At 46.2% G+C, this 26,860-nt stretch overlaps 1 protein-coding gene across 1 annotated transcript; it reads left to right on the plus strand.

The window, feature by feature from the left end:
- The first annotated feature begins 6,534 nt into the window (after nucleotides 1-6,534).
- Nucleotides 6,535-9,491, plus strand: LOC139225887 (interferon-inducible GTPase 5-like). The gene is made up of 2 exons (XM_070856752.1): nucleotides 6,535-7,537; nucleotides 9,191-9,491. Exons 1-2 carry the CDS (start codon nucleotides 6,586-6,588, stop codon nucleotides 9,214-9,216), a joined length of 978 nt encoding a protein of 325 aa, XP_070712853.1. The 5' UTR covers nucleotides 6,535-6,585; the 3' UTR covers nucleotides 9,217-9,491.
- Nucleotides 9,492-26,860: the final 17,369 nt, after the last annotated feature.

Here is a 26,860-nt window from a genome sequence, read left to right on the forward strand (position 1 = left end):
TGACTTGAATACATTCAATGAGCTAGCCTCAACTGCTTCCTTGGGCAGAGAATTCCACAGATTCACAACCCTCTGGGAGAAGAAATTCCTTCTCAACTCGGTTTTAAATTGGCTCCCCCATATTTTGAGGCTGTGCCGCCTAGTTCTAGTCTCCCCGACCAGTGGAAACAACCTCTCTGCCTCTATCTTGTCTATCCATTTCATGATTTTAAATGTTTCTATAAGATCACCCCTCATCCTTCTGAACTCCAAGGAGTAAAGACCCAGTCTACTCAATCTATCATCATAAGGTAACCCTCTCATCTCCGGAATTAGCCTAGTGAATCGTCTCTGTACCCCCTCCAAAGCTAGTATATCCTTCCTTAAGTAAGGTGACCAAAACTGCACGCAGTACTCCAGGTGCGGCCTCACCAATACCCTATACAGTTGCAGAAGGACCTCCCTGCTTTTGTACTCCATCCCTCTTGCAATGAAGGCCAACATTCCATTCGCCTTCCTGATTACCTGTTGCACCTGCAAACTAACTTTTTGGGATTCATGCACAAGGACCCCCAGGTCCCTCTGCACCGCAGCATGTTGTAATTTCTCCCCATTCAAATAATATTCCCTTTTACCAATTTTTTCCCCCAAGGTGGATGACCTCACACTTTCCGACATTGTATTCCATCTGCCAAACCTTAGCCCATTCGCTTAACCTTTCTAAATCTCTTTGCAGCCTCTCTGTGTCCTCTACACAACTCGCTTTCCCACTAATCTTTGTGTCATCTGCAAATTTTGTTACACTACACTCTGTCCCCTCTTCCAGGTCATCTATGTATATTGTAAACAGTTGTGGTCCCAGCACTGATCCCTGTGGCACACCACTAACCACTGATTTCCAACCCGAAAAGGACCCATTTATCCCGACTCTCTGCTTTCTGTTAGCCAGCCAATTCTCTATCTATGCTAATACATTTCCACTGACTTCGCATACCTTTATCTTCTACAGTAACCTTTTGTGTGGCACCTTATCGAATGCCTTTTGAAAATCTAAATACACCACATCCATCGGTACACCTCTATCCACCATGCTCGTTATATTCTCAAAGAATTCCAGTAAATTAGTTAAACATGATTTCCCCTTCATGAATCCATGCTGCCTCTGGTTCATTGCACTATTCCTATCTGGATGTCCTGCTATTTCTTCCTTAATGATAGTTTCAAGCATTTTCCCCACTACAGATGTTAAACTAACCGGCCTTTTGTCTGCCCCCTTTTTTAAACAGAAACGTTACATTAGCTGCTTTCCAATCCGCTGGTACCTCCCCAGAGTCCAGAGAATTTTGGTAGATTATAACGAATGCATCTGCTATAACTTCCGCCATCTCTTTTAATACCCTGGGATGCATTTCATCAGGACCAGGGGACTTGTCTACCTTGAGTCCCATTAGCCTGTCCAGCATTACCCCCCTAGTGATAGTGATTGTCTCAAGGTCCTCCCTTCCCACATTCCTGTGACCAGCAATTTTTGGCATGGTTTTTGTGTCTTCCACTGTGAAGACCGAAGCAAAATAATTGTTTAAGGTCTCAGCCATTTCCACATTTCCCATTATTAAATCCCCTTCTCATCTTCTAAGGGACCAACATTTACTTTAGTCACTCTTTTCCGTTTTATATATCTGTAAAAGCTTTTACTATCCGTTTTTATGTTTTGCGCAAGTTTACCTTCGTAATCTATCTTTCCTTTCTTTATTGCTTTCTTAGTCATTCTTTGCTGTCGTTTAAAATTTTCCCAATCTTCTATTTTCCCACTAACCTTGGCCACCTTATACGCATTGGTTTTTAATTTGATACTCTCCTTTATTTCCTTGGTTATCCACGGCTGGTTATCCCTTCTCTTACCGCCCTTCTTTTTCACTGGAATATATTTTTGTTGAGCACTATGAAAGAGCTCCTTAAAAGTCCTCCACTGTTCCTCAATTGTGCCACTGTTTAGTCTGTGTTCCAAGTCTACTTTAGCCAACTCTGCCCTCATCCCACTGTAGTCCCCTTTGTTTAAGCATAGTACGCTCGTTTGAGACACTACTTCCTCACCCTCAATCTGTATTACAAATTCAACCATACTGTGATCACTTATTCCGAGAGGATCTTTTACTAGGAGATTGTTTATTATTCCTGTCTCACTACACAGGACCAGATCTAAGATAGCTTGCTCCCTAGTAAGTTCTGTAACATACAGTTCTAAGAAAGAATCCCGTATGCATTCTATGAATTCCTCCTCCAGGCTACCCCGTGCGATTTGATTTGACCAATCAATATGTAGGTTAAAATCCCCCATGATTACTGCCGTTCCTTTTTCACATGCCTCCATTATTCCCTTGATTATTGCCCGCCCCACCGTGAAGGGGATGGAGTATAAAAGCAGGAAAGTCTTGCTACAGCTATACAGGGTATTGGTGAGGCCACATCTGGAATACTGTGTGCAGTTTTGGTTTCCATATTTACGAAAGGATATACTTACTTTGGAGGCAGTTCAGAGAAGGTTCACTAGGTTGATGCCGGAGATGAGGGGGTTGACTGATGAGGAAAGTTTGAGTAGGTTGGACCTCTACTCATTGGAATTCAGAAGAATGAGAGGTGATGTTATCGATATAGGTAAGATTATGAGGGGGCATGACAAGGTGGATGCAGAGAGAATGTTTCCACTGATGGGGGAGACTAGAACTAGAGGGCACGATCTTAGACTAAGGGGCTGCCAATTTAAAACAGAGATGAGAAATTTCTTCTCTGAGGGTTGTAAATCTGTGGAATTCACTGCCTCAGAGAGCTGTGGAAGCTGGGACATTGAATAAATTTAAGACAGAAATAGACAGTTTCTTAAACGATAAGGCGATAAGGGGTTATGGGGAGCGGGCAGGGAAGTGGAGCTGAGTCCATGATCAGATCAACCATGATTTATTGAATGGCCGAGCAGGCTTGAGGGGCCGTATGGCCTACTCCTGTTCCTATTTCTTATGCTCTTATGTTCTTATGACGGGATTGACCTTTGACGGTAGGTTGAGTAGGTTGGACCTATACACATTGGAGTTCAGAAGAATGAGAGGTTATCTTATTGAAACATATAAGATAATGAGGGGGCTCGACAAGGTGGATACAGAGAGGATATTTCCAGTCATAGGGTAAACTAAAACTCGGGGACATAGTCTCAGAATAAGGGGCCGCCCATTTAAAACTGAGATGAGAAATTTCTTCTGTCAAAGTGTTGTAAATCTATGGAATTCTCTGCCCCAGATAGCTGTGGACACTGGGTCATTGAATATATTTAAGGCGGAGCGAGACAGATTTTTGAGCGATAAGGGAGTAAAGGGTTATGGAGAGCGGACAGGGAAGTGGAGCTGAGTCCATGATCAGATCAGCCATGATCTTATTGAATGGCGGAGCAGGCTCGAGGGGCCAAATGGCCTGTTCCTATTTCTTATGTTCTTATGAATTCACGCTGAATGCTGTTAACTCGGTTAAACAGATGATCCTCAGATTTACTCTTGATAATTGGTTCCCATTGTTTTACACTGAATGGATGTAAGACGAATGGTCTGTGGTTGCCTGTATCGGTTCTATCACCCTTTCTGAGCATGGACACCATGTTAGACTGATTCCAAAATATTGGTACCTTCCCAGTGTCCAATAACCTTGTCATAATAATTCAGTGCCTTACGGATCTCCTGGAGGGTTCCTACAACTTCCATTTCTTGTACATTTTCTGGGTCATTAATAAATATCAGATCAGGAGAATGCAGCTCTCAAACTGCTGTTCAGAATGATAACAATGTGTGCTTAAAGGTAAGTAGCCTCATGCATGAGGATAAAACTATTGGCGTCTTTTTAAAGGATCACTTGTGTTTTCAAACTTTGCAGTGGTTCTATAGGATGAGGTGGGGAAAAATGACTGATTAGCGTGAAAGGAAAGTTGAGGCACACAATGGAGTCTTTGAGTGAATGGTGGAGCGGTGCTGGCCCTGAATCTGAATCTGTCTTTGGCTGGTGAAATGGATATTCTGCTGTGAGGGTGATGAGGATTGCCATATTTGGAACTCAATGGCCCACTTCCCACCAGACAGCAGTGCACTACGCTTGACAGAAGGAGGTGGTAGTCAATCTGAACGCTGCAGGACATGGAAACAGATGTGAGGGAAAATGTCAAATCTAGAAAGGAAACATTATACAATGTTACCATGGTGCATACTACCAAGTGTAGCCTGTCAACCTGCTCCACATTCAGTGCTCGGCCTTGCCAAGTCCTCATGTACATTTACAGCTCCTTTATTGCATCTCATGTATAAGGAGCACCTCAGCAGAGCACATTGTCGAGGTGCAATGTACAATTGAAACATAACCATACTCATATCTTCCAAGAGCTTCAGATTGGGTGCACGGCAGTCACTTGCTGATAATGGGTAGTAGCCATGTCATACTGTTTAGAGGAAAAGATGATAAAAATGCTGGCCATGCTCACCAATGCATCAGTCACCTTTTTGATCCATATATGTACCTGATATGAAAGTGGCACTGGGATATAGGTATAACAATTCAGGGCAGTGCCATCTGTGGGTAGTGCTGTCCCGATGTTGCAAGTTAGCTGCAGGTACCCTTGCAGCAGATGGCAATGTTTCACCCTGCTGATATGCAGCAAACAGAAGTAGTTGTCTTGAACTATTGGTAGGTAGCTGTGCCTACTGGGCTGGGGCCTGCTGATCTCCCTGGCATGTCTTCTGTCATCTTGCTGTACTTCAGCCATGTAATAATGTATCTGAGGCACTTGAAAAAGCAAGCTTAAGGAGTTAAATAGCTTCCAAAAATCTGGTTAATATTGAATTATGTCATATATGAAACACATTGCACAAAAACTATACAGTAAACATTGCCAAAAGAAAGTTATTTAAAGGCTCATGTGTTCATGGAACTTCCCTGGCTTCCATTCCAAATGAGCACAGAGGAGGTTGAAAAGCAAACTCTACAGAAATACTGTTGTATTATGCTAAATGTTCATTTATATTTGTGCATTACATCTGGCACTGCAATGAAGCTTGTGCATAAAATGGGAGCCAACACTTCAGCTCAGTAAAGTTAGAAGAGCACTGAATTTAGAGAACCAGCATGGAGACGCAGTATAATCATTTTGAGAGGGGTGCAAGAACAGAGGGACCTGGGGGTGCTTATTCACAAATTTTTGAAGATGGTAGAGCAAGTTGAGAAGGTGATTAAGAAAGCTTATGGAAAACTTGGCTTTGTAAATAGGGGCATTGAATCATCATCATCATAGGCAGTCCCTCGAAATCGAGGAAGACTTGCTTCCACTCTAAAAGTGAGTTCTCAGGTGACTGTACAGTCCAATACGGGAATTACAGTCTCTATCACAGGTGGGACAGACAGTGGTTGAAGGAAAGGGTGGGTGGAGAGTCTGGTTTGCCGCACGCTCCTTCCGCTGTCTGCGCTTGGTTTCTGCATGCTCTCGGCGACAAGACTCGAGCTTCTCAACGCCCTCCCAAATGCTCTTCCTCTACTTAGGGCGGTCTTGGGCCAGGGATTCCCAGGTGTCAGTGGGGATGTTGCATTTTATCAAGTAACTTTCCTCTGCCCACCTGGGGCTCACTTGCCAAGTACAAAAACAAGGAAGTCACGCTAAACTTTTACAAATCTCTGATTAGGCCTAATCGAGAGCATTGTGTATAATTCTGGGTACCACACTTTCTGAAAACTGTCAAGGCTCTGGAGAGGGTATAGAGGATGATACCAGGGATGAGTGAGAGAGAGATGTGGAGAGATTGTTCTTCTTAGAGCAGAGAACGTGACCAAATAGAGGTATTCAAAATTATGAAGGCTTTTGATGGAGAAAATAGAGAGAAACTCTGGTAAGCTGGGTAACCAGAGGTCATAGATTTAAAATAATTGGCAAAAGATCTAGATGGGAAATGAGGAGAAATTTCTTCACAGAGGGTTGTTATGATCTGGAGCGCACTACCTGAAAGAATGTTGGAATTTGATTCCATAGGAATGTTCAAAAGACAATTCGACTTGAAGAGGACTAATTTTCAGGGTTATGAGGAAAAAGCTAGGTGTGGGATTAACTTGGACAGCTCTTTCAAAGAGCCAGCACAGGCATGATGGGCTGAATGGCCTCCTTCTGTGCGATTCTATAAATTGCAGGCCAGAAAGAAATTGGCATGTAACCTGCCCTTTCAATTCAGCGCACTTTCTGTGCCAATTGGGCACCTTTTCACACAGCACGCAGGAATGCTGAATCAGCCCTCTGATTTATTAGATATCTGCTCATTACACTAGTCCCCTTCATTTTGAATAGATATTCAAATATAGCATGTGCTACAATGCTGAGTGGTAAGACAGGGAGCTTATCCATCTGTGCGGACTTGGCCACAGGAATAGAGCCTTGCTGGGGTATAATTCCCTACACATTACATGGTAGGGTGTATTCCATTTATGTTGATGCTATCCTTAATAGTCAAGATCTATTTAAGAGTTAGTAAGATAGTTTATGAAACTGAATGCACTGTGTATTATTTAAATATTTCTTTTCTTTTTAGAGATCCAATGATTGCGTCTCTTACATTCTTCAATATGGAAGAACTTGAACGACTAAAAACCAGTTACAACACTGGTGGATTAGAAGCAGTTATACCAGAGATAAAGAATAAATTAGATGACTTAGATAATGCACAACTTAATATTGCAGTAACAGGTGAAATAGGTTCAGGGAAATCCACCTTTATCACTGCTATGATAGGTCTTGAGATAAGTGAGGAGGTAAGAGTTGGTAATGAAGAAACCAGTAATGAGCCAATCGTATATCCCCATCCTACTCTGCCTAATGTCCAATTCTGGGATCTTCCAGGAATAGATTCTTGTAATCTACAACTGAGCGATTACCTAAAAATGGTAACTGTTGAACGATATGACCTGTTCATCATTGTGTCAGACTGTCGATTCAAAGGAAATGATGGGGAGTTTGCCAAAGCGATTCAACAGGAGGGCAAACAGTTCTATTTTGTTCAGTCTAAAGCTGACAATGACCTTCCTCCATTGGAAACGGAAGATGCGGCTTTTAAGGAAGAATTACACAAAATCAGAATGGACTGTGTCAGCAACTTAGAAGAGGTGGGAATCACAGCACCAGCTCTTTTTCTGATTTCAAGTCTTCACCAAAATAGATATGATTTCCCGGTTCTGAAGGACACCCTTGGAAACAATCTGCAAAATATAAAGAGGATTGCCTTCTTGCTCTCTCTCCCGAATGTAACTTCAAAGATTATAGAACAGAAAAGAAAAATGTTAGAGAAAAGAATTTGGATGACTGCAACAGTTGCCGGAGCGGTGGGAGCAGTACCGGTTCCAGGCCTGTCCTTTGCCACTGGTATTGGGTTGCTGGTTGCAGGACTGGTGTACCTCTGGCATCATCTAAATCTACGTGATAAGTGTTTGCAAAGATTGGCTGCCATAGCTGGTAAACCCTTGGCAGTTCTGCAGACTGAAATTCAGTTGCCAGGTAAACTATCCCGAGCATTTATCAAAATACTGTTAGGCCTCAGCGCTGTTGCCTGTACAATAGCTGAGGTCAAGCTTAAAGTCACACCACTGATTGTTTCTGTCTTTGGAGCAGTGTCTTCTTTCTGTTTCACTGCCATGCTACTGAAGGATTCACTAAACGAACGCGTGGAAACCACACAAAGGGTGGTGAAGACTGCATTTGAAACAGATGAAATTTATCGAAGGGTCATCGACCTGAAACGTTAATTCTGTTTCTCTCTCCACAGATGCTGCCTGACCTGCTGAGTATTTCCTAGCATTTTCTGTTTTTATTTCGGATTCCAGCATCCCATAGTATTTTGCTTTTGAAATGTATCTATAGCGTATCAGCGTATCCAGTCCTACACTGTAGCTTGGGTTCCCTCAGCTTTTGGCTTCATTAGTAATTATTCATGCAGGACCTTATCAAAACTTTTCTGAAAGTTTGGTAAACTATATTGTGGCAAATTCTATTGGCTACTTTATCAGTACTGTTCTCAGAGAAGTCATGGAGCTTTGTGAAGTATTTAGAGGGGAGATTGTGGGGTGTGTTTATGCAGTTTACCGATATGTGCCTCTGGCAGGCGAGACTCCACTCCAGGAGTGTGCTTTCTGAAAATGATTGCTGATCTTTCCCTTCTAAACCCGTGTTGACTATTTCTTGACAGGACATTTTTATACAGGCACTCCTCCAACCCACCAGTTAGAATGGTTTTCATTAATTTGCTTAAATAAAGCTATCAAGCTTAATTGCCCTTTGTTTCAACCAACATCACTTTAAAAAAAAAGATTGTGTGGTCAGATTATCACATTGCTGTTTGTGGGAGCTTGCTGAGTGCAAATTGGCTGATGCATTTCCTACATTACAACAGTGACTACACTTCAGAAGTACTTAATTAGCTGTAAAGTGCTTTGTGTTGTCCTGAGGTCATGAAAGGCACTATATAAATCCGTCTTTTTTTTCCCCCTTGTATAAAGGTATATTAAAGTACTTCAGTGCTATGTTACATAATTTTTATAAATTGTTTAGATAAATAGGTATATAAAAGCATTTAAAGTTAATTGAAAGAAAATAATTTGAATATATGGATTGGATTTGGAGTATATTGAAATACTAATGCAATAGAGTGTTCTTCATACATTAATTTCTTAATCGCATAGGTTGTTTGAGATAAGGAGACAAGGCATTGTTCCAGAGAGTAAGAGTGAAAATTGGAAAGTGCACACTTGGCACATGCTTCACAGTGGCTGGGTGCAGTACAATATTGTTGGCGAGTTACCAACAGACAACTTGCTGTTTTTTGGTCACGGGATACTACATAGTGCAAGGAAACCTAGAAGAGGAAGATAACATAAGTGTGAATGGGAACCGAACATTTATTTAATAACGAAATAATAGCAAACAGATTATTTCTATGAAAGCTGCCATAGATCAATCAGGTCAGTTTAAAATGGGCTGTTAATTGCCATGAAAATATCCTGCGTTTTGTCTAAAAGATCAATTATAAGCATTCTAAACCCATTGGCAGCAGTGTTGTGAATTTTATCTTTAGGTTTGAATGTGGCTACAAAGATCTAAATATTGGTGTTTATGAATATATATCCCAAATCAATATTTTTAATTTGTATTCAGTGCATGAGAAAGAAGTCTCAAGATGAGAAGATAACAGATGAAGGCCATTCGGCCCTTGTCAACTCATCTGCCAAAAAGAACTTACAGTCTGTTCCATTGCATTATCCGTCTCTTAACCAATCCCAGGGTTTTCACTTGCACTGTGCTGTCTGAAAGTCTATTGATAACTCTTTGGGTAGATTTTGACTTTGTGCGATAGTGTAAGACAGGTGGCCTGAGCGAGAACACTGACATTGGTGCTTCACATCGTCCACATGCCTGACACGAGACTCCCTAAGCAAGCGCTCTACTCGGAACTCCTACACGGCATGCGAGCCCCAGGTGGGCAGAGGAAATATTTCAAGGATACCCTCAAAGCCTCCTTGATAAAGTGCAGCATCCCCAAGACCACCCTAAGTGGAGGAAGAGCATCCGGGAGGGCGTTGAGCACCTTGAGTCTCGTCGCCAAGAGCATGCAGAAGTCAAGCGCAGAGAGAGGAAGGAGCGTGCGGCAAACCAGTCCCACCCACCCTTTCCTTCAACCACTGTCTGCCCCACCTGTGACAGAGACTATAATTCCCACATTGGACAGCAATCTGAGAACTCACTTTTAGAGTAGAAACAAGTCTTGCTCGATTTCGAGGGACTGCCTATGATGATGAAGCAAGTGATAACGAATCTGCAGCCCATTTTACATCTCTCCCCATTTTGAATTTTGTTGGTCAAAAAATGCCCCTCTGTGTGAAAAGGAGCAAACTGATATCTGTCCTAAATCTGTCTTTTAAAATTCACCTTATACATTATTAAAAGATTGCTACAGTACTGTCAAACATGTTGCATGTTGTGAAATAAATGTATTTATTCCATTGGTACATTCTATTCCCTGTTTCCTCTGCTCTTGTGTTCTTCTTCACTATTATTGTCAGGGGTTGTATAGATATACTGTTACCCAGCTAGCTGCCAAATAGACAATATGGATTATTCAGATACTGCACTACCACAAAGTCACCTACCAGCCTCATAACTGAACTACCAGAAACAATACAGATGCTGCACTGCTTGGCATCATCAATCACCATCTTTACTGGACAACGGGTGACTATATAGCAGTATAGAGATCAATGTAAAATAAACAGAATTTTCAATAAACTTTGTAACTTCATCTAAATGTATTGTTATGAGCTTGAGCTGTCTACATTCATCTTAACTGTTGGATTCACTGAAAGATTGTACATGCAATAGTTTTGCCAGCACCATCTCTGGAGCACATTCTCAGCATGTTGTTACCGGGCTGATTTGAGGATAGTGTTACCATCCGTTGTACGAGCAAAATCCAGGTGAGCTCATGGAAATTATAGCAGCTTTAATGTAGAAAAGGTCCGAAGGTGCTTTACAGAGTGGAGAAAGGACAATGGAAGAAAGGGACACCAATCCATGGGGAGAAATTAGGAAAGTGACTGAAAGCTTGGTTGAAAATGTGGGTTTTAAGAAGATTTTGTAATGGCACAGAGGGAAGTGGACAAGTGGAAGGGTTTAGGGAAGGAGTTCTAGAGAATAGGGTCTATGTGGCTGAAAGCCACATTTTGGGATGAATGAGGAGAGGCAATATGAACTAAATGTTACAATTTTAAAAGGGGTGCAAGAACAGAGACACCTGGGGGTGCATGTACACAAATCCATGAAGCTGGCAGGACAAGCTGAGAAAGCTGTTAAAACATTGGGATCCTTGCCTTTATTAATAGGGAAATAGAATACAAAAGCAAGAAAGTTATGCCAAACCTTTATAAAAGACTGGTTAGGCCTCAGATAGAGTAATATGTTCAATTCTGGGCATCACACTTTAGGAAGTATTGTGTTCCTAACACAGATGAGGCTGCACACAGGGAGGTTTAAGTCACAGTGACCTCAGTCTTTATTAAGACACTACAGAGTGAGGAACAGGCCTTAGGGGCCGGCTTATATACAGTGCTCCCAAGGGATGCTGGGATCCCTTGGGACTTCAGGAGATGAGTTCCCTGGTGGCGGAACATGGGAGTACATGCTTTACAGATACACAACATCACTCCCCCCACCCCCCCTCCCCCCCCCAAAGTCATAGTGAAAACTATTTACAATGTGAGGCGGTCGGGAGCCTTTCTTTCCCTGGTGGACTGCCTCAGTACAAATGTCAGTTCTGGTGTGTTGGCTGTGCCCTCACTGGGCTGGCATGTTGTTGGCCCTGCAGGGCAGCTGGGTAAGCCTGGCCTTGCTGGGCTGTTGGATATGATGGGTTCAATTTCCTGGTTCGGGGTGGTGTTGTTGATCCTTTGGGTGCGTGTTGTAGGTTCGAAAAAGATGGTGTCTGCTGTGGGTTGTTCAGGGCAATCTGTGAACTGCAGCCTCATTTGGTCCAGATGCTTTCTGCAAATTTGTCCATTTTCTAGTTTGACTATAAACACCCTACTTCCTTCTTTAGCTATCACCGTGCCCGCGATCCACTTGGGACCATGTCAATAGTTTAGCACATATACAGGGTCATTCAGATCAATTTCCTGTGACACAGTCGCGCGACCATCGTTTACATTTTGTTGCTGCCGCCTGCTCTCTACCTGATCATGCAGATTGGGATGAACCAGCGAGAGTCTGGTTTTAAGTGTCCTTTTCATGCGTAGCTCAGCCGGGGCCACCCCTGTGAGTGAGTGGGGTCTCGTGCGGTAGCTGAGCAGTACTCGGGACAGGCAGGTTTGGAGTGAGCCTTCTGTGACTCCTTTAAAGCTCTGTTTGATTGTTTGTACTGCCCGCTCTGTCTGCCCATTGGAGGCTGGTTTAAACGGGGCCGAGGTGACATGTTTGATCCCATTGCAGGTCATGAATTCTTTAAATTCGGCACTGGTGAAACATGGCCCGTTGTCACTGACTAGTATGTCAGGCAGGCCGTGAGTGGCAAACATGGCCCTCAGGCTTTCAATGGTGGCGGTGGCGGTGCTTGCCGACATTATTTTGCATTCAATCCATTTTGAAAAAGCATCTACCACCACCAGGAACATTTTACCGAGAAATCGGCCCGCATAGTCGACATGGATCCTCGACCATGGTCTGGAGGGCCAGGATCACAAACTTAGTGGTGCCTCTCTGGGCGAGTTGCTCAACTGAGCACATATGCTGCATTGCCGTGCAAGGACTCTAAGTTAGAGTCGATACCGGGCCACCACACGTGGGATCTGGCTATCGCTTTCATCAGTACTATACCCGGGTGTGGAGTTCCGAGATGAACGTCTCCCTGCCCTTTTTTGGTAGCACTACGCGGTTACCCCACAACAGGCAGTCTGCCTGAGTGGACAGCTCGTCCTTTCGCCGCTGGAATGGCTTGATTGGCTCTTGCATTTCAACGGGGATGCTGGCCCAGCTCCCATGCAGTACACAGTTTTTTACTAGGGACAGCTGAGGATCTTGGCTGGTCCAAGTCCTAATCTGGCGGGTCGTGACAGGTGATTTATCATTTTCAAACGCTTCCATGACCATCAACAAGTCTGCGGGCTGCGCCACCATCAACAAGTTTGCAGGCTGCGCCATTTCCACCCCCGTGGTGGGCAATGGTAGCCGACTGAGAGCATCCGCACAGTTCTCGGTGCCTGGCCTGTGACGGATGGTATAGTATATAACTTTGTATGCGGGCTGAGGCATTAGTATTTATCCCCTTGTTTTCAGTGAACAGAGATATGGGGGGCTTGTGATCGGTTTCCAGTTCAAATTTGAGGCCAAACAGGCACTGATGCATTTTCTTAACCCTGAACACACACACACTAATGCCTCTTTCTCAATCATGCTGTAGGCCCTCTCGGCCTTAGACAAGCTCCTGGAAGCATAGGGGACAGGTTGCAACTTCCCCGCAACGTTAGCTTGTTGTAATACACACCCGACTCTGTACGACGAAGCGTCACATGCTAGCACAAGTCTTTTACACGGGTTATACAATACAAGCAGTTTATTGGAGCATAAAATGTTTCTGCTTTCTCAAAAGCAATTACTTGTTTTTTTCCCAATACCCAGTTCTCACCTTTGCGCAATAACACATGTAGGGACTCTAAAAGGGTGCTTTACCCCGGTAGGAAGTTACCAAAATAGTTGAGTCCTAGGAACGACCGCAGCTCCATGATGTTCTGTGGCCTGGGTGCATTCCTGATAGCCTCTGTCTTGGCGTCTGTGGGCCGAATGCCGTCCGCCGTGATCTTTCTCCCCAAGAACTCTACTTCTGTTGCCATGAAGACGCATTTTGACCTCTTCAGCCGCAGCCCTACGCGATCCAGTCGCTGGAGGACCTCCTCCAGGTTTTGTAGGTGCTCGGCGGTGTCCCGACCCATGACCAATATGTCGTTCTAAAAGACCACCGTGCGTGGTACCGACTTGAGTAGGATCTCCATGTTTCTCTGGAAGATCGCTGCAGCCGACCAAATTCCAAACGGGCATCTGTTGTAGATGAACAGCCCCTTGTGCGTGTTGATGCAGATGAGGCCCTTCGAAGACTCCTCCAGCTCCTGCGTCATGTAGGCCGAAGTCAGGTCGAGTTTGGTGAACGTCTTGCCTCCTGCCAGCGTCGCAAATAGGTCGTCTGCCTTAGGTAGCGGGTATTGGTCCTGTAGCGAGAAACGATTAATAGTTACTTTATAATTGCCGTAAATCCTGACCGTGCCGTCACTTTTGAGTACTGGAACAATCAGGCTGGCCCACTCACTGAATTCCACTGGGGAGATGACGCCCTCGCGTTGCAGCCTGTCCAGCTCGATTTCCACTCTCTCCCTCATCATGTGAGGTACCGCTTGCGCCTTGTGGTGAATGGGTTGTGCCTCTGGGACCAAGTGGATCCACACCTTCACCCCAGAAAAGTTTCCAATGCCTGGCTCAAAAAGGGAAAGCAATTTGTTAAGAACCTGGGTACATGAGGCCTCATCGACATGTGATAGTACTCGGATGTCATCCCAGTTCCAGCGGATTTTGCCCAGCCAGCTCCTTCCAAGCAGTGTGGGGCCATCACCCGGGACAATCCAGAGTGGCAGTTCGTGCACCGTGCCCTCGTAGGTGACCTTGACCATGGCGCTGCCCAGGACAGTGATACGCTCCTTGGTGTACGTTCTCAGTTTCGTGTGGATGGGGCTCAGGGCTGGTCTGAATGCCTTGTTGCACTACAGTCTCTCAAACATCTTTTTACTCATGATGGATTGACTAGTGCCAGTGTCCAGTTCCATGGCTATGGGTAAGCCATTCAATTTTACGTTTAGCACTATAGGTGGACATTTCATCGAAAATGTGTGCACCCCGTGTACTTCAGCATCTGCCTCCTCTCTCCGAGGCTCGAAATTGCTTTGATCCACCATGGACCGATTTTCCTCTGCCACGTGGTGGTTAGCAGGTTTTGCAGAGCTTGCAGCTCATTTGTAAGCTTGTTGGAGGTGCCCCATTGTTCCACAGCTCTTGCAAATATACCGTTTGAAGCGGCATGAATAGGCTGAATGGAAGCCTCCACAATGCCAACAAGGTGTGAATTGCCTTGCATTCATCCTTTGTTGGGGACTCTGAGTCATCTGGGTCACCTGAGGCCTGCTGGCAGTTGCAGACTGATGGGTTCTGCCCTATACATTTCTGCTCGCAAACACAGTTCCAGTTAATTTATGAACATTGCTAGTACTTGTGTGCTGAGAGATTTGTTTGGTGTTATCATTGGTGTACATAAACGCCTGTGCTATCGCAATGGCCTTACTGAGGGTCGGTGCCTCTACAGTCAAACGTTTTCGTAGGATCGTCTCGTGGCCAATGCCCAGTAAAAAAAAGTCTCTGAGCATTTGCTCCAGGTAGCCATCAAACTCACATTGTCCTGCAAGTCGCCTTAGCTTGGCGACGTAGCTCGCCACTTCCTGACCTTCAGATCGCTGGCACGTGTAGAACCGATACCTCGCCATCAGCACGCACTCCCTCGGGTTAAGATGCTCCCCAACCAGTGTATACAGCTCCTCATGTGACTTATCTGTGGGTTTCACCGGAGCCAGAAGATTCTTCATGAGGCTGTAGGTCGGTGCCCCGCAGACCGTGAGGAGGACCGCTCTCCTTTTTGCAGCACTTCCTTCTCCGTCCAGCTCGTTGGCTACAGAGTACTGGTCTAGCCATTCGACATAGGCTTCCCAGTCCTCACCCTCCGAGAACTTCTCCAGGATGCCCACAGTTTGCTGCATCTTTGCGTTGGATTCGTATTCTCGTCGCCAGTTATTGTGTTCCTAACACAGATGAGGCTGCACACAGGGAGGTTAAAGTAACAGTGACCTCAGTCTTTAATAAGACACTCCAGAGTGAGGAACAGGCCTTTGGGGCCGGCTTATATACAGTGCTCCCAAGGGATCCCAGCATCCCTTGGGACTTCAGGGGATGGGCTCCCTGGTGGCGGAACATGGGAGTGCATGCTTTACAGATACACAACAGGAAGGATGTCAATTGAATGTATTGGGTGACAGAGAGCCAGAATAGGTCAGCAAGGACAGGGGTGATGGGTGACAAGGACTCAGTGAAAGACAGTATATGGGTGCCAGTGTTTCAGAGGGAAAGGATGAGGTCAGCAAGGAGAACATAAGAACATAAGAATTAGGAACAGGAGTCGGCCATCTACCCCTTCAAGCCTGCTCCGCCATTCAATAAGATCATGGCTGATCTGGTCGTGGACTCAGCTCCACTTACCCGCCCTCTCCCCGTAACCCTTAATTCCCTTATTGCTTAAAAATCTATCTATCTTTGACTTGAAAACATTCAATGAGCTAGCCTCAACTGCTTCCTTGGGCAGAGAATTCCACAGATTCACAACCCTCTGGGAGAAGAAATTCTTTCTCAACTCGGTTTTAAATTGGCTCCTCTGTATTTTGAGGCTGTGCCCCCTAGTTCTAGTCTCCCCCACCAATGGAAACAACCTCTCTGCCTCTATCTTGTCTATCCCTTTCATGATTTTAAATGTTTCTATAAGATCACCCCTCATCCTTCTGAACTCCAAGGAGTAAAGACCCAGTCTACTCAATCTATCATCATAAGGTAACCCCCTCATTTCTCGAATCAGCCTAGTGAATCGTCTCTGTACCTCTTCCAAAGCTAGTATATCCTTCCTTAAGTAAGGTGACCAAAACTGCACGCAGTACTCCAGGTGCGGCCTCACCAATACCTTATACAGTTGCAGCAACACCTCCCTGCTTTTGTATTCCATCCCTTTCACAATGAAGGCCAACATTCCATTTGCCTTCCTGATTACCTGCTGCACCTGCAAACTAACCTTTTGGGATTCATGCACAAGGATCCAAAAAGAGTTTCATGCACAAGGACCCCCAGGTCCCTCTGCACCACAGCATGTTGTAATTTCTCCCCATTCAAATAATATTCCCTTTTATGTTTTTTTTCCCAAGGTGGATGACCTCACACTTTCCGACATTGTATTCCATCTGCCAAACCTTAGCCCATTTGCTTAACCTATCCAAATCTCCTTGCAGCCTCTCTGAGTCCTCTAAACAACCCGCTTTCCCACTAATCTTAGTGTCATCTGCAAATTTTGTTGCACTACACTCTGTCCCCTCTTCTAGGTCATCTATGTATATTGTAAACAGTTGTGGTCCCAGTACCGATCCCTGTGGCACACCACTAACCACTGATTTCCAACCGGAAAAGGACCCATTTATCCCGATTCTCTGCTTTCTGTTCGCCAGCCAATTCTCTATCCATGCTAATACATTTCCTCTGACTCCGCATACCTTTATCTTCTGCAGTAACCTTTTGTGTGGCACCTTATCGAATGCCTTTTGGAAATCTAAATACACCACATCCATCGGTACACCTCTATCCACCATGCTCGTTATATCCTCAAAGAATTCCAGTAAGTTAGTTAAACATGATTTCCCCTTCATGAATCCATGCTGCGTCTGCTTGATTGCACTATTCCTATCCAGATGTCCCGCTATTTCTTCCTTAATGATAGTTTCAAGCATTTTCCCCATGACAGATGTTACACTAACCGGCCAATAGTTACCTGCCTTTTGCCTGCCCCCTTTTATAAACAGAGGCGTTACATTAGCTGCTCTCCAATCCGCTGGTACCTCCCCAGAGTCCAGAGAATTTTGGTAGATTATAACCAATGCATCTGCTATAACTTCCGCCATCTCTTTTAATACCCTGGGATGCATTTCATCAGGACCAGGGGACTTGTCTACCTTGAGTCCCATTAGCCTGTCCAGCACTACCTCCCCAGTGATAGTGATCATCTCAAGGTGCTCCCTTCCCACGTTCCTATGACCAGCAATTTTTGGCATGGTTTTTGTGTCTTCCACTGTGAAAGAGGACACTGGAAAAATCGGGTAGCCGTGACAAAGTATGCATAAGGTGGATTAAAGTGGAGGATCTGAAGTAGGGACGGAAGCAAGCAATGATGCACAGGTAGAAATAAATGGTCATGGTGATGAATAGGATGCAGGATTTGAAGCTCAGCTCTGGTTCAAAGACATTGCACAGACTGCATAAACGAATGACTGAGGAGGGAGATAGAGCTAATAACAAGGGACTTTATGGTGGCAGCCAAAATTGATGGCTTCAGTCTTCTCTGAGTTCAGTTGGATGGAATTTGAACTCAGACATGACTTGATGTCAGATGGACAGTCTGGCAGCACGGAGGTCTTTGAGAGGCCAAGGAATGGTGGTGAAGTGGTAGAGCTGGGTATCTTCCGCATACATATGGAAGCTGACCCCATGACTATGGAAGATGTCACCAACATTACCCTACATCATTTGGAGACCAGTGAAAGGTTGCAGGAACACAGAGAGATTCGCCTTTGGATAGGCAAAGGGCGAGAAAACTCAGACAGAATGCCTGGGAAAGTGAAGCCATAACACTGCTGCAACCTTGTTTAGGCTTTGCATTATACCCTCCACAGGAATTTAAAATAACTGTCCAAGTTGTGAAGGGCAGTGTAAGGAGAAGAGGAATGCTGGTTTTCGGTATCCTGACAAATATATGCCGAGGATTCAATAGGGTAGATGCAGGGAAACTATTTGTTCTGGTGGAGGAATCCAGATCAAGGGTATTATGTATGCAAACCTCACCAATGTGCAAGACCTGCCATCAGGGGGCACACCTGTGGGAGACCTAAGGGTCACCTGTGCACCCTGGGCAAGCAGGTATAAAAGGCAATTCACCATACTGCTTCTTCACTTTGGAATTACATTAAAGAGGCCAAGGTCACAATGGTTTGAGCTTACAACACAGTCTTGTGGAGTTATTCTGAACATAACAATTGGCAATGAGTTACAGATCACGAACTTTCATGCGGTAATGGCTGCCGTTAGTATTTTTGGGAGATTTGTTGAGGGTGATAATTGGGTAGCCTTCATTGAGCGTCTCGACCAGTACTTTGTGGCCAACGAGCTGGACACGGCTGAGACGGCGGTCAAGTGCAGGGCGATTCTCCTCACCGAATGTGGGTCTTCGATATATGGACTCATCAAAAATCTGCTGGCACCGGTCAAACCAACGGACAAGACTTACACAGAGCTGTGCACGCTGGTTCGGGAACACCTCAAGCTGAAGGAGAGCACCCTAATGGCCAGGTATCGCTTTTACACGCACCATCGCACCGAGGGTTAGAACGCGGCGAGCTTTATCGCCGACCAAAGACGCCTTGCAGGACAGTACGAATTTGCCGGATCTTTGGGGGAAATGTTGCGGGACTTTTTCGTGCTTGGAATCGGCCACGAGGTCATTCTTCGCAAACTGCTGACTGCCGAATCCCTAGATCTGAGCAAAGCCATCACGATAGCCCAGGCTTTCATATCCACGAGCGACAACACGAAACAGATATCTTCACAGCATCGAAGCTCACCGGCAAGTACTGTGCATAAAATAATGACTTCAGCAGGCAGAACTATACATGGCAGGGCCTACATGACCGCAGAGACCAGGCCTAGGGTAACTCAGAGGCCACTGTGGGATGTGAATGCGTATCCATTAACACCATGTTGGCGCTGCAGGGGCAGTCATAGAGCCCATCAATGTCGATTCAAGCACTATGTGTGCAAGGGCTGTGGAACAATGGGGCACATCCAGCAAATGTGCAAATGACCTCTGACTCACCACATGGCAGAGTCAGCAGAGGACGACCGATCCAGCGAGGATCACGCTGAACGAGCAGGAGAGGCTACTCAACCTGAGGATGAAGAGGACGTGTATGGGGTACACACCTTCACCACCAAAAGCCCTCCGATTATGTTAAAAGTTAAACTTAACGGCATTCCAGTCTCCATGGAATTGGACACAGGGGCGAGTCAATCAATCATGAGCCAGAAGGCTTTTGAGAAACTGTGGGGCAACAAGGCACAGAGGCCAAAATTGAGCCTGATTCACACAACACTGCACACGTACACCAAAGAACTCATACCTGTTATCGGTAGTGCGGCAGTGAAAGTATCATACGACGGAATGGTGCATGATTTACCACTATGGATTGTACCAGGTGATGGCCCAACGCTGTTCGGCAGAAGCTGGCTAGGAAAGATCTGATGGAACTGGGACGACATCAAAGCACTGTCTTCGGTGGATGATGCCTCATGCGCCCAGGTGCTAAACAAATTCCCGAGTTATTTGAGCCAGGCATCGGCAACTTCATAAGCGCCAAGGTGCAGATCCATCTTGTTCCTGGGGCACGGCCCGTTCATCACAAGGCCCGAGCAGTCCTATATATGATGCAAGAGAAAGTCGAGATCGAGCTGGACAGACTTCAACGAGAGGGAATCATATTGCCAGTCGAGTTCAATGAGTGGGTCAGTCCAATCGTGCCGGTGCTAAAGAGCGATGGGACGGTCAGAATCTGTGGGCACAAAAAGGTGACGATCAACCAAGTCTCGTTACAGGGCCAGTACCCACTACCTAAAGTGGAGGACCTATTCGCAATGCTAGCAGGGGAAAGTCATTCACCAAGCTAGATCTAACCTCTGCTTACGTGACACAGAAGCTGGCTGAACCGTCAAAGAAATTGACGTGTATCAACACGCACAAAGGTCTGTTCGTGTACCACAGATGCCCCTTTGGGATTCGCTCGGCTGCGGCCATCTTCCAGAGGAACAGGAGAGTCTGCTGAAATCAGTACCATGCACTGTGGTGTTCCAAGATGGCATCTTGATCACTGGTCGCAACACCACCAAACACTTGCACAACCTGGAAGAGGTTCTAAAGCGACTGGACAGAGTGGGACTCAGGCTGAAATGCCGCAAGTGTGTTTTCTGGGGAGAAAGATTGCGGCAGATGGCTTCAGACCCACGGACTCCAAGACGGAGGCCATCAAGAATGCACCCAGATCACAGAATGTGACGGAGCTGCGTTCGTTCCTGGGACTCCTTAACTATTTTGGTAACTTTCAACTGGGGTTGAGCACTTTGCTGGAACCCTTGCTTTTATTGCTATGCAAGGGTGACGACTGCGTTTGGGGTAAATCTCAAGAGACAGCCTTTAATAAGGCCAGAAACCTGCTATGCTCTAACAAGTTACTTGTATTGTATGACCCATGTAAACGTTTAGTACTAGCTTGTGATGCATCATCGTACAGGGTCGGTTGTGTGTTACAGCAAGCAAATGTGTCAGGCAAACTGCAACCGGTTGCATATGCATCCAGAAGTTTATCCAAGGCTGAAAGAGCCGACAGTATGGTTGAGAAAGAAGCGTTAGCATGTATATACGGGGTTAAGAAAATGCACCAATACCTATTTGGTCTCCGGTTCGAACTTGAAACCGACCACAAACCACTTACTTCACTGCTCTCAGAAACCAAAGATATCAACGCCAATGCTTTATCCCTCATCCAAAGATGGGCACTAACATTGTCTGTGTATGACTATGTAATCCGCCACAGACCAGGCACTGAGAACTGCGCTGACGCCCTCAGTCAGCTACCATTGTCCACCACCAGGGGTGGAAATGGCGCAACCCGCAGACTTGCTTCTGGTAATGGATGCTTTTGAGAGTGAGGGGTCACCCATCATGGCTCACCAGATCAGGACTTGGACTAGCCAAGACCCTATGCTATCAATAGTAAAAAGCTACATCCTTAATGGAAGCTGGTTGGCGGTTCCCGGGGAAATACAAGATGAAATTAAGCTGGTCCACCGACGTAAGGATGAATTGTCCATCCAATCAGATTGTCTCCTATGGGGGAATCGCGTGGTTTTGCCAAAAAATGGCAGGGAAACGTTTATACCCGACCTGCACAGTACCCACCCAGGCATAGTCATGATGAAGGCTATCGCCAGGTCGCACATTTGGTGGCCCAGCATTAACTCCGAATTGGAGTCATGCGTACACCAATGCAACACTTGCTCACAGTTGGGCAATGCACCCAGGGAGGCCCCACTGAGACTGTGGTCATGGCCCTCCAAACTGTGGTCCAGGGTCCACGTAGATTTTGTTGGCCCTTTTCTAGGAAAGATGTTTCTAGTAGCAGTGGATGCTTACTCTAAATGGATTGAATGTATAATAATGTCATCATGTACGTCCACTGCTACCATTGAAAGCCTCAGGGCCATGTTCGCCACCCATGGTTTGCCCGACATCCTTGTTAGTGACAATGGACTGTGTTTCACCAGCTCGGAATTCAACGAGTTCATGACCTGCAATGACATTAAGCATGTCAGGTCTGCCCCATTTAAGCCCGCATCCAATGGTCAAGCGGAACAGGCAGTCCAAACTGTTGTGTATGGAGAAAAAGTCAGACTGAACACTGTGAGCTCAAAGTAAAGTGTGACCATAGTCTTTTATTGCAGGTCTCCAGAGTGCCTTGCCAACCTGTGAAGCTTCGTTAAATACTTGTGCTCCCAAGGGATTATGGGATCCCTTGGGACTCCAGGGGATGAGCCCTCTGGTGGCTGTACAGAGTAAATACTAGTATACATATATAACAACACCCTCCTCAAAGTCAACAGTGTAACTATTTACAATGTGAGTCAATCTGGCCCCTTCTTGCCCTGGTTGATCGTCTCGTTGTGAAAGCTGGTGTTGTTGAATCATTTGTTGGGCCCTCGCTGGGCTGCTGTGCAGCTGGCCTTGCTGGGCTGCCTGGTGTGTTGGGTCCTGCTGGGCTGCTGTGGATGATGAGTTCTGCTTTATGGTCAACCGTGGTGCTGGTTGCCACTGGTATGTATGTTGGGGGATCAAAAAAGGTAGGGTCCAAGGTGGGTTGCTCAGGATAGTCCGTGAATCTGAGTTTGATTTGGTCCAAGTGTTTCTGGTGAGTGAATCCATTTGAAAGTTTGACCTGAAACACCCTGCTCCCCTCTTTGGCCACGACAGTGCCGGGAAGCCACTTGGGACCTTGTCCATAATTTAATACAAATACAGGATCATTGATTTCAATCTCGCATGACACATTTGCGCTATCTTGGTAAGCATTTTATGGAAGCCGCCTGCTCTGTACCTCTTCATATAGATCAGGCTGAACTAACGAGAACCTTGTCGTAAATGCTCTTTTCATGAGCAGTTCAGCAGGTGGGATCCCAGTGAGTGAGTGGGGTCTTGTGCGGTAACTAAGCAGGACTCGGGATAGGTGAGTCTGCAGTGAGCCTTCAGTTACCCTCTTCAAGCCTTGCTTGATGGTTTACACTGCTCTCTCTGCCTGATCATTGGACGCTGGTTTAAACGGGGCAGATGTGACATGTTTGATCCCGTTAATTCTTTGAACTCAGCACTAGTAAAACATGGCCTGTTGTCGTTCACCAGGACATCGGGTAGGCCGTGTGTGGCAAACATGGCCTGCAGGCTTTCAGTAGTGGCAGCAGACATGCTAGCTGACATTATCTCACATTCAATCCATTTGGAGTACGCATCTACAACCACAAGGAACATTTTACCCAAGAATGGGCCTGCATAATTGACATGTACCCTAGACCAAGGTTTGGAGGGCCAAGACCATCAACTTAACGGCGCCTTCCTGGGTAGATTGCTTAACTGCGAGCATGTATTATATCTGTGAACGCAGGACTCTAAGTCCGCATCGATACCGGGCCACCACATGTGGGATCTGGCTATCGCTTTCATCATTACGATGCCTGGGTGGGTACTGTGGAGGTCATTGATGAAGATGTCTCTGCCCTTCTTGGGGACCACTACTCGAATGCCCCACAGAAGGCAATCTGCTTGTATAGACATTTCATCTTTGCGCCACTGGAATGGCTTTATCTCTTCCTGCTCCCGTGAAGCACGCAGCTTTTGACTAGAGATAATAAGGGGTCCTGGCTTGTCCAGGTTTTGATCTGCCAGGCAGTGACGGGTGATTGTTCACTCTCAAATGCTTCCATAACTGTGGCTAGATCTGCGGGCTGCGCCATTTCCACCCCCGTGGTGGGCAATGGCAGCCTACTGAGAGCATCGGTGCAGTTTTCTGTGCCTAGCCTGTGGTGAATGGCGTAGTTGTATGTGGACAACGTGAGCACCCATCTCTGGAGGCGGGCTGATGCGTTGGTATTTATCCCTTTACTCTCGGAGAACAGGGATATAAGTGGCTTATGGTCAGTTTCCAATTCCAATTTTAGCCCAAACAGATATTGATGCATTTTCTTTACCCCATAGACACACGCTAACACTTCTTTTTCAATCATGCTGTAGGCTCTCTCAGCCTTAGACAGACTCCTGGATGCATAAACAACTGGTTGCTGTTTCTGAAATCATGTTGCAATACACACCCGACGCCATATGACGACGCATCACATGCTAGTACCAAACGTTTACATGGATCATACAACATAAGCAATTTGTTTGAGTGTAACAATTTTCTTGCTTTTACAAAGGCATTTTCTTGGTTTTCGCCCCAAACCCATTCGCCCTCTTTTCTTAGTAAGACATGCAGTGGTTCTAACAGTGTGCTGAGACCCAGTAAGAAGTTACCAAAGTAGTTCAGGTGTCCCAGAAACGATCGCAGCTCCGTCACGTTCTGTGGCTTCGGTGCATTCTCGATTGCCTCAGTCTTCGCGTTGGTGGGCCTGATGCCGTCCACTGCAATCCTCCTTCCCAGCAACTCCATTTCAGGTGCCAGGAAAATGCACTTCGAGCATTTTAACCAGAGCCCCACACGGTTGAGTCGACTAAGAACCTCCTCCAGGTTCTGCAGATGCTCGACTGTGTTCTGACCTGTGACCAAGATGTCGTCCTGGATGACCACGGTGTGTGGGACTGACTTCAGTAAGCTTTCCATGTTTCTCTGGAATATCGCCACTGCCGATTGGATTCCAAATGGGCATCTGTTATAAACAAAAAGACCTTTGTGCGTGTTGATGCAGGTGAGGGCCTTCAATGATTCCTCCAGTTTCTGTGTCATGTAGGCTGAAGTCAGATCCAGCTTCATGAATGTCTTTCCTCCTGCCAGTGTTGCAAAGAGGTCGTCGGCCTTTGGTAGTGGGTATTGGTCTTGCAGGGAGAAACGATTGATAGTTACTTTGTAATCGCCACAGATTCTGACGGTGCTGTCTCCCTTGAGGAATGGGACAATAGGACTGGCCCACTCGTTGAACTCGATCGGGGAAATGATGCCCTCTCTTTGCAGCTGGTCTAGCTCGATCTCGACCCCAGAATTAGGTGGATCTGCACTCTTGCTCCTTGGAATTTCCCGATGCCTGGTTCAAACAGCGAAGGAAATTTATTTAAGACCTGGGCACACGAAGTGTCGTCAGCAGGCGATAGCGCTCGGATGTCGTCCCAGTTCCAGCGTATCTTTCCGAGCCAGCTCCTGCCGAGCAGCATGGGACCATCGCCCGATACCACCCAGAGTGGTAGCTTATACACCGCTCCATCATAGGAGACCTTTACGGTAGCACTGCCGATTACAGGAATCAGTTCTTTCGTGTAAGTTCTTAATTTCGTGCGAACTGGAGTTAAGACTGGCCTTGAGGCCTTGTTGCACCACAACCTTTCGAAAGTCTTTTTGCCCATGATGGACTGGCTCCTGCCCGTGTCCAGCTCCACTGACACCGGGAGTCCATTTAGTTCAACATTCAGCATTATCGGGGGACAATTCGTGGTGAATGTGTGCACTCCATGTACCTCTGCCTCCTCGATCTGAGGCTCTGGTTCGTCGTGATCCTCCGTGGATCTGTCCCCCTCTGCAACATGATGGTTTGCAGGTTTAACAGGTTTTGCAGCTCACCTGCACACTCGTTGGAGGTGTCCCATTGTTCCACAGCCCTTGCAAATGTGCTCTTTGAATCGGCATGAATGGAAACGATGATCACCCCCACAGCGACGACAAGGTGTTAATGGCCTTGCATTCATCACCCTTGAAGTGGACTCTGAGACATCTGAGGACGTGTAGCTGCAGGTATGTGTGACCTGCCCTGTATGTTACGATTTGAAAACAACATCACTTTGTTCACAGTACTTGTAGCAGCACTTGTGTGCTGAGAGATTTGCTTCGTATTGTCACTGGTGGCAATGAACACCTGGGCTATCGCTATGGCCTTACTCAAGGTTGGATCTCTACAGTTAAAAGTTTGCGAAGTATGGTTTCGTGGTCAATGCCAAATACGAAAAAGTCTCTGAGCATGTGCTCCAAATGTGCTTCAAATTCGCAATGTCCTGCAAGGCGTCTTAGTTCGGCGACATAACTCGCCACTTACTGGTCTTCAGACCTTTTGTAGGTGTAGAACCGGTACCTCGCCATCAGAACGCTTTCCTTTGGTTTCAAGTGCTCTCGGACCAGTGTGCACAAATCGTCGTACAATTTCGCCGTGGGTTTCGCTGGAGTGAGCAGATTATTCATGAGGCCATACGTTGGTGCCCCACAGACTGTGAGGAGGATCGCCCTTCGTTTGGCAGAGCTCTCTTCCCCATCTAGCTCATTGGCCACGAAGTATTGGTCGAGTCGCTCCACAAAAGTTTCCCAATCATCTCCCACCGAGAATTTCTCCAGGATGCCCACTGTTTTCTGCACCTTTGGGTTTGCTATCTGTATCTCGTCGCCAGTTGTGTATGGAGAAAGAGTCAGACTGAACACTGTGAGCTCAAAGTAAAGTGTGACCTTAGTCTTTTATTGCAGGTCTCCAGAGTGCCTCTCCAACCTGTGAAACCTCCTTAAATACCTGTGCTCCCAAGGGATTATGGGATCCCTTGTGACTCCAGGGGATGAGCCCTTGGTGGCTGTACAGAGTAAATACAAGTATACATATATAACACAATCCATCAAGCAGAGCTTGAAACGTGTAACGGACGGCTCATTGCAGACCCGGTTATCTCGGGTCCTGCTCAGCTGCCGGACGCGCCCCCACTCACTCACCGGGGTTCCCCCTGCAGAATTGTTAATGAAGAGAGCACTCAAAACCAGGCGCTCCTTAGTCCACCCAATGATCACGTAGAAACCCGCGGCACCGGCATATAGCGTACCACGATCGCGTGGCTGTATCGCGTGACATTGAGGTTAATGATCCTGTGTTTGTTCTCAGTTACAGTCATGGTCCCAAATGGGTTCCTGCCACTGTTTTAGCCAAGGGGGGGGGGGGAATAGAGTGTTTGGGCAAACTTGCAGAAAGCACTTTGGTCAGACCAAACTGCGATTCATTGACAACCAAGAACAGTTTGAAGAAGACTTTACCATCTATGATCCACCAACACATACCCAACCAGCAATCAACCTCATGGTCAACCACGAGGATGAAGCCACCATGCCCGAGAGT

This window comes from Pristiophorus japonicus, chromosome 15, assembly GCF_044704955.1.
Source record: "Pristiophorus japonicus isolate sPriJap1 chromosome 15, sPriJap1.hap1, whole genome shotgun sequence".
Classification (NCBI taxonomy): Eukaryota; Metazoa; Chordata; class Chondrichthyes; family Pristiophoridae; genus Pristiophorus; species Pristiophorus japonicus.

What these genes read in the sequence shown, in the direction of transcription:
- LOC139225887 (XM_070856752.1), top strand. Translation starts at nt 6,586, where the DNA reads ATGATTGCGTCTCTTACATTCTTCAATATGGAAGAACTTGAACGACTA. An exon ending in GACTGAAATTCAGTTGCCAG is followed by an intron (nt 7,538 to 9,190) that starts GTAAACTATCCC and finishes ATTTGTATTCAG; the next exon opens with TGCATGAGAAAGAAGTCTCA.